Genomic DNA, 17710 nt, shown 5'->3' with positions numbered 1-17710 from the left:
AAACAAATATGCCGAGCCAAGACCAAGAGAGGTCAAGAGACGACGTGAGAGGAGATCGAGACGGGCGTTATAAATTCCTTTAATTATTAAACTAAAGGAAAATAAGAAGCCTCAATCGCCTAAAAAACAACAAAACACTGGTACTCAAGTAATTGAAGAAGAACCTTGCGAGGATGCCATAAAAAATCCAAAATAGAGCACAAAATAAGGATCACAACGAAATTACGTGTGAACGAAAAAACGTGCTAAAATGGAATGCGGCTAGTGTTGCCTTGTATACAGTCATGAGTAGTGCATGGGCTTGTATCGGCACCTCTCGTTGGGACTTTTGACATTGGGAATCTCTATAGGATAAGGTTCCGTGTTTTTGTAGTTCACCCTTTTCCATACACGACTCCATCTAGTGGAGCTCGCTCTGGGGGTAGTAACTCCAGCATTTCATTTAGCTTTCTCTGGTATCTAGCAACGGAATTACCTAGAAATAAGTGCTGAATGGACTATTTCACCGGGTGACACGGGACCCCGATCCAGAAAAGGTGGTAATACATATGGTGTGGAAAAGACAGTGATGTTGATATTGAATATTTACCTCTCCCCAAAAGAATCAATCAAGTCTGATCATCTGTTAACATGTAATGTTTACTATCTCCATTTTAACAGGGCCTTTTCTGAGCGTCAGTTGGGGGAAATTAAGACTGTGTTTCCTCTTGCTTACTTTTTTAAACAGGATTCTACTAAGAATATTGGAAAATCATGTAAGTGTTTGTTCCTTGTTGTAGATTGTGAAATGTTTTCATCTAATTAATTTTTCTGTTATCTTTTGTGTAACACAGTACGGATCTCTTTAGTTGATGCTATAAGTTAATTGCTATTGTAATGGAAATTTGTGGCAGAAACTGCTGTTGTATTTAATCATAGTTGTGCTTTCTTTTGTTTAAGAGCTACTTTCAAGTAAAATTTTTTGTTAAATGTTAAGTAACACCTCAGTTTTGCAGACTAATGTACTTATCAGATAATTATTATGGTTATTTTGTTGCTATGCTGCCGTTTTAGATGTGATATGTTTTTAGATAAATTTCTTGAATTAGTGTAAAGTACAGCTTAGCTTAGTTAGGAACTATGTAGAATTATTGTTAGTTGAGAGATATCCAGAAAATATTCAAGTGCAGGCTGTAATATAGGGTCTTTGTTACTTAACCAAATTTTTTTTTTACTCACCAGAAGCCAGACAGCTAAAGTGTCTGTTAAGATTAGGTGCTATAGTATATTTTTTTTTTTATTTCAGTGATGAAAAATGGCTCTAATTCAGGGTATCAGCTAACAGTTAATGCCAACATGGATTATAAACCTGCTTCACAGAATCTGATGAGCAAATTTAATGAAGATTGTGAAACTCGTACTACCAAGTTTCGAAAGATGGACTCTGTTGTATTGGTAGAAAGGAGGAACATTTTTCACAATTCTTTAATTAATATTGTAAGAGAACATCATGGAGAGTTCTTAAAGGTATGTATAAATGTTGAGTTGAGTGTTGCCTAGAATGTGGTCTTTATCTAGATCTATCATGTTTGGGTATTCTTCAGTGTAATGCTCTGGAATCTTTTTATTTTATATTTTTCCCAGTGATATTTGTTAGTGTAGAAGATGTTGCATCCCATTTTTCTATTGTTTGCTCCTCAAACCAAACTGAAGTTGCCGCTATCCCTATTGGGAATATTGATAAATATTTAAAATAGGAGGCTGAGCTCTAGAAGCAAAACTAAGACTTTTGATTAGCCTGTCACACTTTGTTCTCCATGATTTGGTTTTCACTGGTAACACTCCCTTAGTATACTTGGAGTTTCCTTTGATTCCAAGCTTTCATGTTCATAGCACTCAAGAAAGTATAGTACTGCCCAAAATCTAGGAATCATAAGTATTTCTCTTATTTTAATAGATAAGGTATTGAAGCCACTTGCTTCTAGATTGTTTGTTGAACCTTCTTTGGAATGCTTTTTGCCTGTGGATGTTAGCAGCTTCCAGGATTTCATGCAGTAGATGATTATTTTTTCCCCCAAAATTATAATTTTGATTTAGATTGTTACTGAAAGACATCATGCTTATCTATCCATCTTAAGCTCTATTTCAACTGGGAACTTCCTTTAGCACCTGTATCTCAAGAATTAGTAGACTGTGCTACTTAATCTGCATAGCATCAGTATCTATGTTTTGTTTAAATGCTGTGTGTTATTTTTATAAGTTATAGAAAATTTTATTCTCTAAGATGCTCTAGTTTCTGTGTGTTATCATCATTTACTTGACACTATTTTGACAAATGGGGTTTAACAATTACAGTGTGGTTTGCACATTGCAGTGTTCCTTTCCATTGTTCATTTGGGCCCTTAACTGCCTTATGTTTTGCTTACATTTAAAAAAAATCCTTCATGATCATCTTAAATGCACGTTACTGGTCATGGTAATAATGTTGATATTGGTACATTAGTGATTATGTTAAAAATGAAAATTGGTATAATGATAGTCCATATCTGCACATTTTGTTATCTGGAATCCTGGTTTGTAGGCGAGTGGTCTTTTAGGCGTGCTACGGTAGTGAAAATACAGTAATTAGGGTAATGCTGATAATTCTCTGTAAATAAGGCAGTTTGCCAGTGTCACCCATAACTACAAGAGTTTGCATAGCCCGGGAGTTATGTCAGTTTTTTGTTAAAAACTGCAACTGTTCTTGGTATTTTTAGAAATTTAAGAATTGTGTAAACAATTCTAGGTTTGTTCTAACTGATATATGTAAATATGCTACCAGCAGAGTCTGGATTTTAACTGTAGTGCCTTCTTCACAAGTGATTTTGACCAGTCTTAGAATTGATCACTATGCCCGATAGACATTTGATGAATAGTCCAGATGATCTGATCCTATATGTATAGAATGTAAAGTAACACTAACAGTTAAACATTTGTCATAGGATTGTCCAAAATATAATTGACAACATATGCTGTTTTGGAAACAAAACTTTTGTCAGATTGTCATCATTTTCAGTTAACCCTATAAAAACAATAGTAATCTTTAATACAACTTTGTCATATCAACTTGAATGAGATTGCCACTGAATTTTTCTGCAAATTTTATGAAGCTGGCATGATTGATGAAATATGGTTGATCCCTGCTTATGTAAGCATTAAAGGAAGTGAATATGCTGGTAAACCAGGCAAAGTTGCAACCAATATAACTAGATCAAAAATAAGTATTCCTGTAAGCAACTTTCTTTTTTGATATCCCCAAAACCTCTCAGTTTTAGTAAATGGCCAGCTTTTTTGAATAATGAATTTGTTAGATTGTGGTGCTCTCATTCCAAAATGTTATATTTTGTCATTGAACCCAGGGCTGTTTGATAAATAACCCACATAATCCAGTCCCAGTGCACAGCAACACTTACAGTTAGTAGACAGTAGATTTCTTTTGACTCTTGTATATATGTGATTATTAGAAGAATTTTGTTTTATCTTAAATCTGCAGAACCTTGGGTATTGTGAATTACAGTACTTTTAATGAGCCATAAAGTCTGGCCAAGTTAAATGATACAGAAAATTATTTTGATTCTCATTAGTTATAAACTTTTTTGTGATTGCAGTCATTGGAACCTCCAATTGTTGATTGTAATGCAAGCATCAAGCGCTGGCATCCTGCATTCCCTCTTGAAGATGTTCCAGATATTGAACCTTCACCTCTGCCTCAACCACCTGTAACAGAGAAGCTTGACACAGCCCAAGATATCCTGTGTGAGTGGAATGAATTCAGCAATGTTTAATTTCCAGTAAACTACAAGTAGGCTTGAGGGTCAGCTGAAATGAAAACTGTTCAGGACCCTTTGGCAATTTTGTTTTGCTGCCACATTATAATGGAAAGGAAGATTTTATATTTGTTGCATTAGTTATTAGAACAAAATACTATGGCATCTTAGTGATAAATAAACAGACACATTTGATTTGTAATGGGAAAATTTTTTTGTTTTAACGATAATGATAATGCCAGTATAGTGGTAAGTTGCTTGTATTATGGTAAATTACTAGCACTCATTAACAAAGTCAAATTGTATGTGTGAATTACAAACTCTCTTACTTTTCCTAATGCATAGATTCTTCCTTATGGCAGCCAAACCATGCTAAACAGCTGTTTGATGGAAAAAGTATAGGATAGTTTTAGGGGAGATGTTTCGTAGGGAATGAACATGCTTGTAAAGTAGTCGAAGTTCCATGTACTATATATAATATCAAACTCGGCCAGTTCTTTATTAATTGTATAGAGTACTTGAAACCATAAACATGCTTGTAAAGTAGTCGAAGTTCTGTGTGCTATATATAATATCAGACTCAGCCAGTTCTTTATTAACTGTATAGAATATTTGAAACCGAGTTATACTTTAACTTTCCTTTCTTTTTGATTACCATAAGTGTAGTTTTAACTTTCCTTTCTTTTTGATTACCATAAGTGTAGTTTTATGTTGACCTGAAATTCCCATGTCTATTCCACCTTTCCATCTTTTGAACATTTAATAGTGATTTCTGTTATTGCCATGCAACCAGAAACTATGCGATTTTGACATACTGTAGTTAGTTTTAAGCTTGTGAAAATATACCAGAAAAACCATAGAGCAACAATTGTGACTCGTAAGTAATGAAGGAAAGCAAGGGTATTGTGCTTTGTGGTGTTTATCATTAGGTATAAAAAGAAAGTGAACAGAATTTTTTTTGTTAAGTATGTTTGGGTAGTAGTTACAGGGTACTTGTTAATGTAACTTCTAACCTAGCGTGCAGCATCCTTGCCTTAAGCTCACCAATTTAATGTCACAATGATGGCGAGTGGAAGCATTGGTTTAGTTGTTAGATTCTTCATCCAGGTTTCAAGGTTACATTTAAATTTTCCCTTGATGCAAGTTATAATCTGAATGCTTTGATTGGAAATTTGTAATGCAGAAGTCAAATAAAGCTATTATGTGATATAACAAGGTGCCTTGTTAGGTACTGTTCAAGGTCCTTCCCTCTGATCCTGGGAAACTGATTAGTGGAGTGGTCTGTTACTTCACAGCAGAATAATCTCCAGTGAACAGAAGTATAAAAGGACATAAACTAAGTATATCAATAATAGTCATATACTCTCACTTGTGGCTAAAAAAAAAAATGATTACCAAATACCAGTGTTTCCCTATGAGGACTGTAGCACTATGTAAAAATTTCCTAGATCCAAAACAGCCAAACCATCTTCTTTGTCTTGGGAGTTGGAAGTCTTTATGGTAGTGCCACATACTATGATCTTTTTAAGTTTAATAGTACTTCACAGATAAAGGTATTGTGTTAAGCCTTCTTATGAAATTCACTGAATTGCTGTTTTGAAAATGACAAATAGCTTGGCACTACATAGGATCACACAATTTTCAGCATCACTTGGTTTTTATAAGATTCAGACTATATTCAGGCTTAAAGGTAAGATGAGTCAGTGATAATTAGATCATGTTTTTTTCCAGCAAGGGTCACACATTATTTAGTGACATCATAGCTTTAATGGAGTTAACTCGAATAGTCATATAACCAAGGCTGTTATCTGGAAGGTTACTGGTTTGAAAAACTTCCATGTCAAGGAAGGACAGGCAGCCATGAGACATTCGTATTAAGCATAAGTACTTATTAAAAACTGAGGCCCCATAGGTCTACACTTACAATTATTTTGCAGTTAAGTAGGTAGAAAGAAGAAGAATCACAGTTTTTTTTTTTTTTTTTTTTATCCAGGTGTTATTCTATAAATAACAAATAAGTATATGGTACCCTTTAATTTTATTCATTTCAGTCTCTAAACTAGGGTAATGAACCATACTGGCTGGGAATGCTTAAGTAAAAGGGAGTACAATACTGTATAGTATTGCTCTTTAATTTATTGGTAAAATGCAGATATCATTCCTTAACTGTTAGATTAATGGAATGATATCCTATCTCCTCTGTAAGTAATGGCTCTAAATGTGATTATAAGTACTATATACTGTATAACTAGACAAAGCAATGAGATAAAATTTCTTTGTGAAGATCAGTTAAAATTATTTTTTTTTTTCTACTTTGCAGCCAAAGCACATGACTTGTTTTCAGTCAATCCAAGGCTTGAGAAGGCTGTTGTTGATGCAGCAGCAAGGACCCCCCAGAAAGCTCCAGATGCAAAGCTACCTGATCAATCTACACAACCTGCAAATGTTGTTGCAGCTCTAAAAGGGGTATCAGCCTCACTGCTTGAAAAGGTTTGTAATTTTTTGGAGTATGCAACTTATATTTCTGAATATTTGATGGATTTTATTGACTCTCTTATTTTATTAGCTAGTAGCCTATCCCTAGTGTGATGCAGTGTAGTGGTATGAAAGGAATTTTGTAAGGTCTCTTGAGTCCCCATCTGCATTATTTACCAATTTCATTCTTCATACATTTGCTCTGGTGTTCTCCCCACTTTTAATAGTTTTACCTTGCTTTAATTTTCACCTCTTGTAAGGCAAATGCTTTGAGAATATAAATGTGACTAAATGGTTTGGTTAGTCAGGCCACATAATAACTGTCACTGCATTCCATATCTTTATTTTATATTTCTCTTATCTTGAGAATTCTTTAATAAAAGGCATCTAGAAACAGCCTTTAAGCCAATTATGATTTAATCTTTTTTTTCTTTTTTTAAACATGCTTGAACTGATGATAACTTTTAACAGATCCGAGCTAGAGAAGCTGCAAAAGCTGCAAGAGACATGACACGATCAAGCAGTGAAAATAAGGAATTGGAAATGCTGTCACGACTGCCAGAAATTTCAAGAATTATACGTAATATTTTTGTCACAGAAAAGAAGGCTGCGCTTCCATGGGAGACTGTTGCCATTAAGATAGCAGCAAGCTACCCATCAATGCTAGCAGGGAGTAAGTAATTCGTTTGGTTCTTCATTTAGGGAGCTTTTAATTGTTAAAATGTAACTAGTACTTTTACAATGTTCATTTTTTCTTTCCAATTACTGTACTTCTTGTTAACGGAAACTTTACTTTTTTTTTTTATACAAAACTTGATTCATTCCATATTTTCTCAGTCAGTAAATAGAGAATTTGTTATTTGATGTGGAACCAATTTAGTTGAATACTAAAGTAACTTCATTAGATATAACAAAAAGATATAAATGGCCAGCAAATGATAAATTGCTGTACTTAACTTTTCAAATGGGAAAGATGGGAAGAATAGGGAGAAATGGGAAAAGAGAGAAGGTAGAAAATAGCATTGTCAGTAAGTCATAATTGAAAGTGAATTATCTCAAGTTGTAGACTTCATGATGAAATAAGAATGAATAGCTTTATAAGAACATTGTACACAATTTCTTATATGAATTCATCCCCTCAAAGCTGAGAAGTCACAGCTAATGAGAAAGTACATTGAATACAGTAATTATGAAAACTAAATGAGAATATTATGGTAAAGATTCAGGTATATAGTCAAGATCAGCATAGACTTAAAGTTTAGAAAATTTCTTTAAAAGTTTGGAAAGTAAGTGGTTGTCAGTTACTTATAGAGAGAGAGAAAAAAATATTTGTCATTTGCCTGAAGAGATGCTGCAAAAGTTGTTTCTTCTGGATACTGATAAACTAATTTAGTAATATTAATCCAATTTAACATCTTTCTCATCTTCAGTTTTGCGTCTTTATCAGAAATTTGAATTTGTTAGGTTCTAGTTGTCTCGGCTCATAATAGATTATGGATATTCTGCTTAAGTGATGATTTTCAAAGTGCTTATTTATTTGTTCCTACATGTATACAAAACCCTTGGTCTTTCCAGAGGGAATTTACTTATAGCACAGCTGGAGTCGGTCATTTAACTAAAAGCGCTCCCTCCCCCTCCTCGCGTTCCTGTTTTGAAGGATGAGAAGCCCTGGGAAGCTTTCCTTGATGAAGTTTCTCATCCTCCCTCGCTCTTTTTGTTGATGTATGCTGTATCACAGTTTTTCTCTGTCTTTCCTACCTTTCAAGTGATGTTGGGTGGAAGAATACATAGAGACTGGAGGAAGGTGACTTGCCAATGAGCTGTGTTCAGCCAGTCTATTTCGATTTGGGTGTGTGTGCTTAGTTGCTTAGTTGGTGCGTGTCATAGCTTCAAGAGCTACTTCATCCTCTCTCTCTCTCTCTATCTCTCTCTCTTCTGAGAGTTTTCTCCCCTATTCACGTGAAGGTTTTGTAGTCGATGGATCGCTCTTCAGAGAATATTTCCTGCCACAACGATTGTGTGGATGGTTGGCTGACATCCATGGGACGTCTGTAACAAACCCCCCTACGTTCTTGAGGTTGTGATCAAGATCAACATCATCTCCATGGTATTGTGGGGCAGCACCTCCACTTCCTTTCAAGAAGAGTCCCCTGGCAAACGAGGTTGCCCTTCCGAGAGCAATTCTATCCCCACAGTTGGGCGAATGGCATTGACAGTGCTTCCGTGAACATCATTGGTGGGACTTCCATGAATGCCTGGCACACAGCACCCACCCATGGTCATTTGGAATAGTGGGCATCTCTTGCTTTCCCTCCTCCACTCATGTCCATGATTTTGCAGCAATCACGTCCGAGTGAAACCGTGTTCATCCAAGTGTCCTTTCATCTCCTCAATTGACGATGCAGGTGGACAGGTTTGCAGTAGCACACTCAGCACAGCAGTCAACCAGACACATTCCAAGTAAGATGGATTTATGAAAGGCAAATTCGGTCACTAGGGTTGGTGTTAGCGACAATTGGTCTTGACACCTCAACATTCCAAAGGTTTGTTCAATCTAGGAAGATGGTCGGGTTTGTCCTTCAATCTCAACATACCAAAGCTGTTACTGTTCAGCTCTTGTCTTTCTGGACTGTGGGTATAACAGCCAATGACCATACCACATTGAAAACATCGCTTCTTGTCCAATCAGCAAAGTTTAGCAACGATTAATTCTGGTCAGTACTTGGATAGGTGACCTCTTGGGAACTCCAGATGCTGTTGGCGTCTAGGAGACGTCTTTCACATCCATGGTTAGCGAAGTTGGGGCTAGTCAGTATTTTGATGCATAACCTACCAGGAACTCCAGATGCTGTTGGCACAAGTCTTGGGCTTACGACTTCCTGTCATTCTGCCTGATTTGCCAGGTGATCAGCAGGGTATGAGCATTTCATTTCTAAGGACCCTAAAGGGTTCCAAGTGCCCGAAGGTCTTTTACGTTACCACTTAAGGACTTCACCTCCAAACTAGGTGCCAACAACTTGTCATTAGTTGCAGCTTGGCCAAGAAGTACTGTGCAAGAGCTCCATTTCTTTAACTTTAAGTAATGACCAAACAGATGTACTCCACAGCTGACGTTGTGGACAACATGATGTTCCAGGCAAGATTTCATAAGGTCAGGGGCATTGGTCTGCCCCTAGCATTCAGGAAGAACTTGTCCAACAGGTACTAAGGCTGGGAAAGCAGCACCAACAAACCACATTCGCCTCCTCATTACCTTCAGGACTGTCACGGTTGCCTCTTCTCATAGGTGACCTATGATTCATCAAGTCCTGGCTTCTGTTAAGTCCTAGGACAAAACTCCAAGTGACATGCAGATTCTTTTTATTTATTAGGAATAGGACTAGAGTGGCCTGATGGACAGCAATCATAGAGGAGGGTGCAAAAGAAATCACTTAAAATTACCTTAAAGCTAGTTTACTATATACAAATCTACATCATGTACATTGAGACAGGTATTTGGGCAGTACAGAGACACTGAATAATCGTTGGACAGCATGACAACCCCAAATGTATAAAACAGCAGCAGTATTGTAAAATATACGAGTAAACAAATAAACAGTTCATCAGTAGAGCCATACACTTGCTCATCACCAGTAATAATAATGATACAGCCATCTTCAAGAGCCACACACTTGTTCATCACCAATATAATAATAATAATGATACAACCATCATCAGGAGCCATATACTTGCTCATCACTAATAATAATAATGATACGGCCATCAAGAGCCGTACACTTGCTGACCACCAATAATGATAATGAAGTCATCATAATAAACATAATATACATGTAATAATAAGTAATGGGCAGCATAACAACAATAACGTAGACTGTTAACACAACAGAAGTATCAAAGACCAATCCTATTGAATTGTCAAAGTAGACTTTTGCTACCACCACAAGATAAAGCTTATGTAACATAATTGGGTGAATTATTAATGATAGCAGCTCGCTGTTGACAGCAACACCACCTCAAACATGAGATAATTCGCCAATTAGTGAAAACACGTCATTAACCCTCTTCATACCCTCTTGATACTCTGAAGAAGCAACAAACACAGAAGAACCCATCGTCCCGCCAAAGTAATCAGGTCGTTCACCCGTCACTTATCAGTTGACTTCCAACTGCTCCCCACACAAAATAGACTTAGTCTGAGATCTTCATCCTCTTGCCAGTCATCAAGAAATCACTTGCAGCCTAACACCGACACTTATCAGTTGGCTTCCAACTGCTCCCCACACAAAATAGACGAGATCTTCATCCTCTTACCAGTGATCAAGAAATCACTTGCAGATCAACAAAGTGATTTCTCTTTGCTCCATCACACATGCTAAGCTGTGGAGATATATCTTCATCCTCTCGTCAATCATCAAGTCCAACACCTTTCCATCAGCAAGGTGAATTCCTGCTGCTGATGCGTTCTCAACTGAATGTCGCCAAGAACTGGTTGATCAGCCATCCAAAACCTAACTTAGGGGACATCAAAAGAGATGTCACCTCACCACACAAAAAGTGAGGGGGGCAGTCAAACATTGAACAAAATGAAACAAGGTTGTTTCAAATGAACCATTTTAAACAATTGCCAAACCTAACAAGGACATTCCCCATAGAGCCTCACTCTTTTTCCTTGGGTTCTGTGGTGACTGCTCAACAGTCATGTAGCTCACCCAGCTCTTGAGGACAGGTGGCATCTCGCGTAAGGTGTACGGCTGCAAGAGTGTGTGTGGCCTCTTATCTTCTCTTTTATACCCTTCTAAGGGACAATTAGCAAGCTGTCACATGCTGGACAGGAATGCATGCAGGTTTTCTAGATGACTGAGTATCCTGTCTGTAATCTAGCTCGTTTTGGATCAGTGCAACTCCTACCCTCTCTCTAGCAAGGGAAGAGAAGGACTGGCAGTGAACAGACCTGTTGGTTATCTTCAGCTTTATTGACCCCAACAATATGGGGCTTGGATCAAATCAGTGACTTTACATTCCATTTATTCGAAAGGCCCAGAAGTCTGGCAGTTGAACATCACACATGTTGAACAGATCAGGGGCATGGGTCTCGTTCTTTTGCTCTTACATGACCAGGAAAGAGCCCCAAGGTAAGGCAAACTATCAGTCAGTTCAGAGTTTTGCTCTGAATCCTCCCACCAAGAAGTGTCCCCAATGTAAAGGCCAAGGGTTTGTATACATGTAGGAACAAATGACAAATTTTTAAGTAATTTGTATTTGTTCATACATGGAATAAACCTGGGTCTTAACATTAGGATAAATCTTCTGGTATCAGCTGGAAACAGATTAAAATAAAAACAAGAATTGTTTATGGAAGGAATTGGTGGCATCTGGCATGGAGATAGGGTGGGATGTGGCCAGTTACCCAATCTCAGCCCCGTGACTTATCAGTTTTCTTCTTACTGCCATTGAGAGGGGTCATTTCTTTCTCTCTTTCCTCTCCATAGCTGGTTGTTCTTGCCTTTGCCCATGTTTTTTGTTTGTTATTGTGGTCAAATGTATGTTTAGTGTCCAGAGAAAATGTCCTGGTGTAGGCTCCTATCCTTGCTCACGTTATATGGCTTCCTTTGAGACTGACCCCCCTTCAACTTGTAGTAGGTGTAGACCGATTGAGTGTAATGTGACTAACCCTTGCCCTGAGTGTCATTCTTTGCCTGCTGCACAGTGGAAGAGATTTGCCAAGAAGAAGTAGCACAGGAGGAGGTCAGAGGCGTTGTCTTGGGAGGGATTTTCTCCTCCTTTGATGGATGTTCCTCAGGTTCCTCGTTCTGTTTCTCCCCTCGCTTCTCCTTCCTTGTCTGGTGTGTCTCCTTCCTTTTCTTCCATTGATTCGTCTTTGGAAGTTTTGGGAGAAGGTTCTCTGAATTTGCCTCATGCTGCCCTGTCTCTCATGGAGGAGAATGTTTCCCCTCCCAGGAGGATGGGGGCAGCGCCATCTTTTTCCTCTGCTCTTAGCAGTTCTGAGAGAAAAACCCCCTTGGCACAGTCTTCTCTGTCAGCCTCTACATATGTAGAGCGATATCATTAATCGGTAACATCCCTATCTCTTCATGGTTGAAGACTGTCCAGTATCTCCAGCTAGTGAAAGGTTTTTCTCGCAGAGCAGTGACACAGATGTCTGGTTACCTCAGAAGGTCTTCTTGAACCATGTGTCGGGGAAATGGGCCATTTACTGTGATTGGTGTCGTCAGCAGGGTTTCTCTCCACTCAGAACCTCTGTTTAGTGGATAGCTGATTTTCTGGTGTTCCTCAGAACAGAAAAACACCTTTCTGTTCCTACTATTAAGGGCTACCTTAGGGGTGGTTCTTCGTTTGAAAGACGTGGACCTAATTTCATCTTGGGAAATCTCTATGCTGCTCAAAAGTTTTGAACAGTCTTGTTCTCCTAGAGAACTAAAACCCCCTACCTGGGATCTGACTGGTGCTAACTAGTCTCACTCGAGCCCCATATGAACCACTGCATCGCTCATCGGACAGGAACTTGACCCTCAAGATAGTTTTCCTTCTAGCCTTGGCTTCTTTGAAGAGGGTGGGTGAACTCCATGGCCTAGCTTTTGATGTTAAACATACCAGGGGTTAGAAGTCAGTAGTGTTCAAATTTGTCCCGGAATTCGTGGCTAAGACTCAAAACCCCTTGGTCCGTGATGACAGGTTTACCTCATTTTCTATCCCTTCCCTTAGGGATTTTGTTAACAACGATCCAGTTTAATTGCTCCTTTGTCCTGTCAGAGCACTGCACTGCTATCTGTAAAGAATTAGACCTCTCAGGCTGGGATGCCAAAGACTCTGTTAGCACAGGCTGGATCAAGAAAGAAGTATCTTAAGAACACTACAGGAAACCACCGTATTTACGGGGGATGCGTACCACATACCCCCATGAATAGCTAAAATCCACGAATACTTAAAACCCTTCTAAAAACACTTAGAACTGACTATTTTGATAGTTCAAACTCAGAAAAAACTCTAAAAATGCTTATACAGGTACATTATCCTACTTACTATGGGTTAGGGTCCAAAAAACTCATCGTTTATTAGAAAAAACGTATCTTGAATATAGCCTAGCATACACTATGGTATTCAGTACCATGTATACATATGGTACCCTAGCCTACAATATAAGGTATATTCTATACATATACGGTTTAGTAATTATTAATATTAGCTAATTCTGGAGGTTCCTGCAGATTGACTTATAATAATTCAGTACAGAGAGAAATAGAATAACAAACAAGAATTAGATTGGCCTACACTATGGTATATCGTATTATACAAACATCAACATAACGAATATGCATCTTTTCCATGGAGCTTTTAAAATGTTGTGCTTTGCTTCACTGTATCCAGTAATATTGTATATACTCATATTGCTTTTGTATTATAAAGTGCAATCATAGCGATCAATGTTTTGGTTTGGAAATCGGTTGTGCGGTAAGTTTATTTCGCCGTATTTAACTCGAGCACTTTTCTTGCTTCTAGTTGGCGTAAATGAATCTCTAGATACTTTATTTATATGGAGCAAGGTTATTTTTTGCTATATGAAGTGTTTTTAAGGTGAAATATAACTTAAATATGTCTCGTTGTGAAATTTAGGTATTCTTTCGTTAATAGATGATGTTGGCCGTTTTGGGGGCATGTGTGTTTTGTGTAAAAAAAAAAAAAAAAAAAAAAAATCAAGATTCCATTCGCTGTTTTCACTTGATTTCATCATAATACGAGCTTTGCGTATTTATCTTTTATTGGCGTGAAAACAGCAATAATATGTGTTCTTTCATGCCCAGTAGTTTTGATTGAAATACTTTCTCTCCAATTTTGTTTACGGTCGAGTTTCATCCATGTTGCCAGTGCATGATAATTTATAGTCATTAGCAGCTTGAACATTTTCTTCTCAACTTCAGCTAAAAGTTGCAGCTTAAATTTAGCAGTATATTTCCTTGCCAATCTTTTCTCCAAAGCAAATAAGCATATAATGTAAAAATATCAGTCCTATTCTACTTAACGTCATTTATAAAATAACCACAGTAATTGATTACTACCATACATTGGTTGAAATACAAGCAAAGCAGCTTTTGTTATCCAATTCAGTTATAAGCAAAGCAACAGTTCCTCGTTCCATTGTTTATGGCTATACGCACTTACGCAAGAGTATAACATTACTAACAATACTTTTATCATTTTCTTTTACTTTTTAACTAGAAGATGGGATAAAGAGATGAAGGAAAAGAAGTTGGTCTACTGTAATTTGGTCTCTCTCTCGCTGCCTGATGGTACGCTGCTGCCTGTGCCCGTGCAAAATTTAAAAATATTTTATACTTGTTGTATCGGTATTAATTCTTACCCCATCGCAAAATCGAATTATCGTAAGGTGAATTATCATAACTCGAGAACCACCTGGGTACCTAAGTATTTTAATAGTTTTATCACAAAAAGTGCATTTAGTCATGAAAATTATATGAAAACAGTAATTAGTGAATATTTCTCAGTGAAAAACACTGCAAATGGCCAATTTTCCATGAATAATGTGTTTATACGTTCCATAGAGAAATCTGTGAATCGGTGAGTCTGCGAATTGTGAGAATTCGAACATGGGGAGTTTACTGTATTTCGTTTTGGCTTCGTGAAGTAATTAGGCATGCCTACTCCTCATCTCCACTGTCTACTGCCAATACTGTGCATGCAAGAGCACATGACATTAGAGGACTAAGTTGCTCCTTGGCATTCAAGAACTTATTTGTTCATAGTATCCTGAATGTGTGGTTCTTGGCTCCGCCAAACCACTTTCACTTCCTTCTAGCCGAGGGACATTGCCCACAGGTCGTTGGACACTTTTTCCTTGGGTCTAGTGGTGGCTGTTCAACAAGTGTAGCTCATCCTGTGCCCCTAGCAGGACAGATTTGTATCTTGCCTAATATGATTGTATGAAAGTGAGGATGATTGAGATGACTGGTCTCTTTTTCCTCCCCCCCCCCTTCTTTCTTCTTGACCTACGGGTGGTAAGATGGTTCCATCATACACTGGAACGGGCCAGATACAGGTGAGCATAGTAGCCTTACTGTTGTTTCATTCTACATGAATATACCTAACAGTAATACACCCTTCCTCTCTCTAGCCAGGAGAGAGAGGAATGATAACAAGCACATATAGGTGGCTACCTGAATTTGTTATCTGAGCAGATATAGCTCTTTATAGGTCTCCTTCCTTAGAATTCTTTGATTTAGGACTCCAGTTGGTTCAGGATTCTCTTACCTCCCACCAAGAGTGAGTCTGTCCTAATGTTAAGACCCAGGTTTGTTCTGTGCATGAAAAAATGACAAATTTAAATCAATTGGGTTGGAAGAAAACATATGTTACGGGGTTGAGATTGGGTCACTGCTGCATCCTGCCTCATCTCGATGGCAGATGCCACCTATTCCTTTCATAAATAATTCTTGTTTTTATTTTTGCTGGTTTCCAGCTGGCACCAGAAGATTTATCCTAATGTTAAGACTGCAGGTTTGTTAGCTATGAAAAATACAAATTTAAATTTGTCATTTTTCCTAATACAAATCTGAGGTCTTTACATAAATGGCCCACCCCTCATTCTGCTTTCTTGGCCAAAAGTAAAGTGAATGCATACCATCTGGATAGCGGGGATTCTTCCCCTACCATCGGTGGCCAACTACCAATATCCACCTTGTTTTTAGTTAAACAGCCAGCTCCAGCTTGTGCTGAAATTAAATCTGGTATGTAAAGACCTCAGGTTTGTATGTTAGGAAAAATACAAATTACTTAAAAATTTGTCGAAATATTTATTTTTTGTAAACATCCACTTGTATTTTGTACACAAACTGAACTGGAGCATAACTCAAGATCTAACATATGTAATGTTCACTGAATTTGTTTATTATTTTTGGTTTCTCTTTCTTTTATTCAGATGAAGTTGATTCTCATCTTAATCTTCTGATAAAGGAAGTTCCAGGGTGGTGCACAGTTCATAAGGTTCGGAGTGGTGTATTCCTCAAGATTGATAAGAATGAACCACAGAGTAACATAACAGATAAACTCCAGGCTGCCATTAAGCAGAGACAGTAAAACTGTTTCTTATCAAGCCTGAGTGTGGGTATGCATTGTGTGTGAAAAAAAAAAAAAGTGTTAATGTATTAAACCAGGGGTTTAACCAGTGCTCTGGCTTGACTGTCAAATAGCAACAAAATGGCTTGACTGTCAAATAGCAACAAAACTATAAAGTGTATTGTATATACTAGTTTGTATACTGTTTTGTAAGAAGTTTTAGTGTAATGTACTTTATATTGGTATATATAGTTTCACAATGTAAGTAGTGCCTAGGTGCTATTTTGTTTTGTTATTTGTTTTAAGGACTCATTTGGGCAAAAATCACAACTACCAAAGAATATTTCCTTTTATTACTTTATACTGTGTATTCTTTATGGAACAAATTCTAGCATACATATTCTTTTCATTGAAAATTTTAATTTTTTTAATGAAGCTGACCTTTTACTGCCAATATAATCAGTTTGTGGATATTTTTTCAATGTTTCTGTTAGTGATGCACGCGGCTTTTTACTATTGCTAGGATGCACTTTTGTAATCTCTATGTAGGTTATGATTATGCAAATGGATACCTTTTAACATATATGTAGCATGACAAATAAAAGTTTGAAATACTGATTTAAAGACTTGCATTATAATAGGCAGGCCCTATAAGTAAAATTTAAACTTGCATGTGGTGTAGCCATAGTGATAAGTGTAATTGATGGAAAGACAGCCCACTACCTGCATCTTTTCTTGAGGCATAATTTTCATTTTGCCATTTTGTATGTTATGGTAAGCTAATTCGTAAATTTTGCATTAAAGTTTTACAAAATGAACAAAGTATGTTATTTTTGCAAAGCAATTTTTATAGATTTTCAATTTTCCATGTAATTGAATGTAAAACAGAGTACCTATTCTTGGTATATTTTACCTAAGAATTTCTTGTAATGAAACCAATTGTAAACTTTCACCATTGACTTTTCTTTACCTTTATTTTCTATAGAAAGAGCTTTGGGTCACTGTTGGCAACTTTACAATAAAGCAAATTTTTATAATAGCCCATCAATAATAAATAGTCTTAACTGAGCAGAACACATTCAGGCACTCGAGATTGAAGCATAGCAAAGGATCCAATTGGACACGCCTAGCCAACTACTCATTATTCTGTTCCATATCCCCTCAGAAAAGAGGGGGAAGGGAGGAGGACACTGAATGATAGCCAGTGATTAACAAACACTAAATTTTGCTTTATTTTAAAATAATTCTTGTACAAAACCTATAATTATAAATATCCTGAATCACAATTTAGGAGAAAGGACAAAGCAAATGAGCCCAAGATAGTCATAGCTGCAAGAAGTTCAGTACCAGAAAAATGTGAT

The 17710-nt window shown here is 37.2% G+C and overlaps 1 protein-coding gene across 1 annotated transcript in view; it reads left to right on the top strand.

Annotated features, from left to right (window-relative positions):
- Positions 1–17301, top strand: part of dup (double parked) — a 40866-nt gene extending 23565 nt beyond the window's left edge. Inside the window, exons 6-11 of the mRNA XM_067111629.1 lie at positions 661–755; positions 1286–1506; positions 3627–3774; positions 6106–6275; positions 6732–6933; positions 16213–17301. Coding sequence (XP_066967730.1) covers positions 661–755; positions 1286–1506; positions 3627–3774; positions 6106–6275; positions 6732–6933; positions 16213–16370 — 994 coding nt within the window. The 3' untranslated portion in view covers positions 16371–17301. The remainder of the gene's footprint in view (positions 1–660; positions 756–1285; positions 1507–3626; positions 3775–6105; positions 6276–6731; positions 6934–16212) is intronic.
- The last annotated feature ends 409 nt before the right edge of the window (positions 17302–17710 follow it).

Source organism: Macrobrachium rosenbergii, chromosome 11, assembly GCF_040412425.1.
Source record: "Macrobrachium rosenbergii isolate ZJJX-2024 chromosome 11, ASM4041242v1, whole genome shotgun sequence".
In the NCBI taxonomy this organism is placed as follows: domain Eukaryota; kingdom Metazoa; phylum Arthropoda; class Malacostraca; order Decapoda; family Palaemonidae; genus Macrobrachium; species Macrobrachium rosenbergii.
Note: the sequence above shows the minus strand (reverse complement) of the source record. Positions and strands in the feature narration are given on the sequence as shown.